Here is a 5,710-nt window from a genome sequence, read left to right as displayed (position 1 = left end):
GTGTACGGTGTGCCACTGGGCCTGCACACATGGTGGGCATGTATGGTGTGCCACTGGGCCTGCACGCATGGTGGGTGTGTACAGTATGCCAAGGCACAAGGGTAGCCCACACCACGTGACAAAGCCTAGGAAGAAAGCAGGCAGGTAGGGCACAGTCAGAGAGCCACCATGAATGGTTTTCCTCAGGCACTGTAATTGCCAGGACACTCTGCAGTACGTGAAATGCAGCCGTAGCACAGTCAGTGAGGTCTAAGACGTGCAGCTGCACACACTCAGGGGCACTGTACTGTAGTTTATGGACAAAGTAGGCCAAATGCATGGGTGTAGCGCAGGCCCACTGTGTGCCCAGATCGCCCAGGTCCCCACTGCACTTAGGGTCTCTGGGCCTAATCACCTGCAGCAGGTGTGGCCTGCAGAGTGAAGGTCCTAGCCCTCGGCAGGTGCTGCGGGAACTGCCCGAGTCCCCTCTCAGCCTGCACCTTGGAGCTCTAGGTCTGACTCTAATGAAGGACATTTCCACTGTACAGAAAACTGGAATTAGCCTCACCATATCCCCTGCTTGCCAGAGCACATGCAGAGCAAGGCATTCTGGCCTACCCAGTGAGCCGGAACAAATTCAATAATCTCAGCATTTGGAGGAAACACTATCACACTTGAGATCACGCAGAGAAGGGGACGAACTGAGGCTACGAGGGCTCGAAGGGTACTCCAGAGGTGGGGTTCTGTCACGCTCAGAACTGTGACTTTAAACATGAAAACACTCTGAAGCAATGTGTTCTCACCTTGTCACCTTTTGGTCCTTGAAAACTTAAGCCCATTTGTCCCTGTGGATTGAAAATTCAGTTTTCATTATTAAAGTGGTTCCACAAAGCTCACATAAAATGCAGTGATATGGTAGATTTCAAACCACAGCTTTGTCCAGAACGATCATAAAAATTTTCTAGAAAGTTATGATCCTACTACATCCAATGTCTAGGGAAAAGTTTTTAAAGTGTTATTGATAGACACATTCTATTAAGACCTTTTATTGTAAGTTAATGTTTTTAAACTCTGGCTTTGGAAAACTCAGGGAAACATCAGTGATTCCAACATAAGACTGGGGGATGAATGGAAAGAGGATCAATAGACTGATAGATGGTCCACAGACAGCAGGTGGATAATAGAGGCTTAAATACACAGAGAGAAAAAATACTATAATTTCTCAAACCTTTAGACACTAAAAAATGAGTGATGTCAATTTTATGGCAATTCGACACTAATGCAAGAAAACTATAGATGAGAACTTTTTACCTTTTCACCTGGGGGGCCAGGAGGACCTGGGGGGCCCTGTAAGAGACAACATTTGAATTAAATATGATTCACAACCCTGGTGGGCTTTAAATCTCTGTGTGGAATTTATCTTAAGATTGTGTGATTAACATCATAATTTATTTGTTAAACATTTTTCCGGAGCTGGAGATTGAGAATAACCAGAAATTGGTCCAGGAGGATTCCTAATGGAAATACCTAAAAATCTTAGGCCTGGGCCCTGTGGGCTCCCACAGCCTGAGCCGTGCCAGGACAAGTGTTAAGACGACGCACAAAGCCGGTCACCAAGCCCTTGGCCAGCCGCAGTTTCCAGTCTGGGAGTCGCGTTTGCCCACTTTACAGGTAACTGTTCATCCCAAAAATGTGACGATTCTTAGTGGATTGTAGTGAAATAAAACACTTCCTGTGTGTGTAACTCTTAGAATGGTTTTTATAAGGAAAAACCATTTTAACAGGAAAAAAAAAAGTTATTCATAAAAATGAATCCGTTTATTTATAAGAATGGCAAAGAGGCCACATCCACATGAATGGGTAGGAGAAGAATTTCTGGTTTTTACATCAAAAGAGAAAAAAAATGGCAGGGCATGTAGCTCAGTGAGTAGGGTAGCTGACCCCACCCAGGCCTGCTAAAAACAAAAAAATAGCCGGGTGTTGTGGCAGGTGCCTGTAGTCCCAGCTACTTGGGAGGCTGAGGTGAGAGAACTGCTTAAGCCCAAGATTTTGAGGTTGCTGTGAGCTGTGATACCACAGCACTCTATCGAGAGCAACAAACTGAGACTCTGTCTCAAAAAAAAAAGAGAGACAGAGAGAGGGAGAGAGAGAAAAAAGTAAGTTAAAAATACAAGCCTGACAATCTCTTGAGAGGACTCTCGGTGGGGCAGTGAGGGGACAACAAACTCAGGAGCGCTGCCCAGCACGCCAGTCTCGCAAGTCCGACTGCACTGCCTTCTACTGAGCAGAAGGCTCTGACAGAGGCCCCGAGGGAAGCGCATCTCCTCTGGGTGACTCTCCAGGTGCTCAGCTCGCAAAGTTATCATATCAAACCAAGTGCCACTCCTGGTGGCTGCCCGGCCTGCCCCAGGCCCTCCCAGACGCAGACCCCACTGGTCAGACTGTGTATCTACCAACACGTGTCCCGGCACCGTGGAGCAGCCACCCAGGTGTTTGGACATCCCTGGCACCCAGCCAGCCCACAGGAACGACGTGCCATCTGCCCTGGGGTGTCTTGGCGTCACTACCCTGTTCCCACAACAGGTGGACTGCAGCTGCCAATCGAACATTCAGTAAGAAAGAGGCTGATCCTGCCATGTCCAAATTAAGAGGGTCCATCACTGTGTGCCTTGTCATTAAATCATTATTTATTGTCACACCTCAACATAACTGCCCTGTAAACAACCGCCTCAGAGAGATGTCCCCAAAACTTACTGGGGGTCCGGTAAATCCTGGAGGGCCGACAGGACCCTGCAGCCCTGGCAAGCCTGGTGAACCCTGTAATTTAGAGAGAAAGAAAAGAATTAAAATGCAAACCAGGGAGAGACTCAGCATGTGATTGTAATTATTTAGCAAATACTTACGGGCAGTCCTGGGGCTCCGGGAAATCCTCTTTCACCTTTCAACAGTGTCCCAGGCACGTGGCCAAGTATTTCACCAGGGTCCCCCTAGAGGATGAAAAAACGAGAGAAGTTGTGATTACTGATACCTGTGTGAAGAGTTTACAACCCAGCAAGGCACAGGCCCACATACCTGGTGTGGACCAGGCCGGGTCTGAGCTGGAAGTGCCCCGCCTACCAGCCCTCCCGTCACTGCTGTCTGACCATCACTGAGGCTGCAGCCAGCACTGATCATGGAGCAGCCTACACAGACAGGTCCCCAACATGGTGTATGTGACTGCCCCACACTCGGGACAAGGGTCCCGGGCTCTGATTGGAAGATGGATAAGCATGTGCCCTCCACCAAGCTGGTGGGCCTCATCTAGTCAGCTGATGGTTCTGAGAGAAAAAAAGCTGACTTCTCTTAAGAGAGAATTCTGGCTGCACGGCCTTCAGACTGAGCACCACTTCACTCGGCTTCCCTGCGGCCCACCCACTGGCCACCCTGCCCTCCAGCCCTCTCCCTCCACAGGTCCCGCTGGTTCTCTTTCTAGAGAGCTCTAACAGAGCTGTTAGGAGGATGCCATTTCTTAGGTGTTCTTAAACACAGCACTTTTAACCTCACTTAGGTGACCGACGGTCTACTGCAGCTTCTGAAAAACCGCAAGTTCCCTTTTATGGGGCTGCTCCAAACACCCCAATGCCAGGCTCCCAGACCTCTATAAAACTGCACACAGCAGGGAATGCCCAGTCTGGGGTCAGCCTGACGACAGTGACCGAGCCCCGAGGCCGTGTTACCCAGATTAGGAGATTTGAGAGCCCCTCACAGGTCGCTCACAGTGAAGTGAGCATTTACCATCACACCACGTGTCCTGCCTATTAAATTTAATTATGTATAGATCGCTCATATATTCTTTTAATGTAATCAATTTGGGAAAGTAGGCTAAAAAGCATAAAAGACAATCAGCTAAAACAATTTATACTGGCATCCATCTTAAAAAGACTCCTTCTAATGAATCCAACAAAATAAATAAAATGCACCTTCATTCCTGGCAACCCTGGTGGTCCCTGAAAAAGAAAGTTTTGGCATTGGTTTTCGTTTTCACAAAATGTCATTAGCATTAAGACTAAAGTGCAGAAAGCAAAAAGGAAAAAGAAAATGAAACAAGGAGAAATTATAACCAGGAAAAAAAAACTTTAACTTAACCCTATACTCACAGGATTTCCAGCAAATCCAGGCAAACCAGGAGGTCCCAGAGGCCCTCTCTCTCCCTGAGGGAAAGGGCAGAGAGTTGGTCACACACTATGCCTGGCAAACACGTCCCCCAGACACTGTCATGAGTTACTCTGACCTACCCCTCAGAGAAACCTCATTGGGGGTTAAAAATCATTTCCTAAAAACAGTTTGTTACGAGCTATGTTACTGGTGCTGCCTTGCGGAAGAAGAAATATACTCAATAGCTTTATCAACAGGGGCAATGATCTATAACAGCATTTTCTTATTCGATTTAGTAATTGATTACAGGTAAGGACTTTAGTGCTTAAAAGCAATTTTAGGATAAAGTCTACAAAAAAGAAAAGCACTGCCCTATACATTAAATACAGGACAATCTTATTTCCTTATTGAGTAAAGAAAGCTTCAAGGCAAGTTAACTTTTCACTGTCATTCTACAGAATAACTGACCTCACCTGCCAACACGCAAAGCCCCATAAGCGCACAGCATGGGGAGGGACCCTTCTCACTTTACCTTTGTGCCATTGCAGCCTGGGATGCCTGGGGGACCTGGTGGGCCATCCTGGCCAGGAATACCCTGCAATCAATAAAGTGAGAAGTCAACCAAATAGATTATCCAGGCTGGTCAAATGCTTCGTGAAAGAAACGAAGAGTTTTGTATACATACAGGAAGACCTGGGTTTCCAGGGTATCCAGACGCGCCTGGGGGCCCCTGTAAGAATGGAATAAAAGCGTGTCAGGGGAGAGCTGGGGAAGCTGGTCTCCCCCCACTGCTCCACCTTGGTAATGGTGTCACCCCCTAATTTCTGGCACTCAGGATGCGCGCTAAGCCGAGGAGCTGAGGGCCCAGCCCGATGTCACACTCTGACTGCTCGGCCCCTCTAAAGTCACGGCCACACGTGCTCGCAGTGACCCTGCCTTCCTCTCCTCTGTTTTTTTAAAAAGAGCATGCAACTCACATTAAAACACAAGCGTTTGAGAGAAGGGTTTATACAATAAATCAGTTCATTGGGAGTAAAAAAATCAAAAGTTATTTCTAGCTGAAATCCCTATCATCTCTATTCTGAATAGCAACAACGTCTGTTTACCAAACAGTGACCACGGCCCCCTGCAGCCTCTACCCGAGCCCATGGGCCCTGGTGAGGCACAGGCAGGCCCGTCCTGCCTCCCTTCTCACCATGTCACAGTAGGGAAATGAAAATGTTTACATTTTATGATGTCTATTTTTCTACCTCCAAAATGTTCTTACAAAGGTCTTCACTTTGCATTTTCCAGGAATGGGCGCAGCAAGGAGAGTAAAGAGAGTGAAGAGAAGGGGGACCAAGGTTAGCTCTGGGGGCGCCTGGGCGCCGTGGGCAGGAGATGTCACTCCTGAGCCCCGCGGACTCATCACCTACTGCCCTCCCCCAGATAAAACTGTGTCCACAGAAGACTCTGAGGAAGGACAAATGGGAGAAAACAAGTTCACAGGAGGACAAGTGGAAGGAGCTCGTCTGGTGCCAGTGCCAGTGCTAAGGATCAGAGGCTGGGTGGTCACAGGTGACACCCACTTAGCCCACTGTGGGAGAAGAAGCTGAAG

The 5,710-nt window shown here is 48.0% G+C and overlaps 1 protein-coding gene across 2 annotated transcripts in view; it reads right to left on the bottom strand.

Moving 5' to 3' along the window:
- COL4A1 (collagen type IV alpha 1 chain) overlaps nucleotides 1-5,710 on the bottom strand; it is a 148,261-nt gene that overhangs the window by 55,274 nt on the left and 87,277 nt on the right. For both annotated transcript variants that reach the window (XM_003799995.3, XM_023519173.1), the window contains exons 5-12: nucleotides 4,799-4,843; nucleotides 4,646-4,708; nucleotides 4,116-4,169; nucleotides 3,939-3,965; nucleotides 2,883-2,966; nucleotides 2,734-2,796; nucleotides 1,291-1,326; nucleotides 783-824 (exon numbers count right to left, since the gene is read on the bottom strand). In XM_003799995.3, the coding sequence (XP_003800043.1) occupies nucleotides 783-824; nucleotides 1,291-1,326; nucleotides 2,734-2,796; nucleotides 2,883-2,966; nucleotides 3,939-3,965; nucleotides 4,116-4,169; nucleotides 4,646-4,708; nucleotides 4,799-4,843 (414 nt within the window). The remainder of the gene's footprint in view (nucleotides 1-782; nucleotides 825-1,290; nucleotides 1,327-2,733; nucleotides 2,797-2,882; nucleotides 2,967-3,938; nucleotides 3,966-4,115; nucleotides 4,170-4,645; nucleotides 4,709-4,798; nucleotides 4,844-5,710) is intronic.

This window comes from Otolemur garnettii, unplaced genomic scaffold (genome assembly GCF_000181295.1).
Source record: "Otolemur garnettii isolate 467f Iridium unplaced genomic scaffold, OtoGar3 scaffold00161, whole genome shotgun sequence".
Lineage (NCBI taxonomy): Eukaryota > Metazoa > Chordata > Mammalia > Primates > Galagidae > Otolemur > Otolemur garnettii.
The sequence above is the reverse complement of the archived record's forward strand: the minus strand, read 5'-3'. Positions and strand labels throughout refer to the sequence as shown.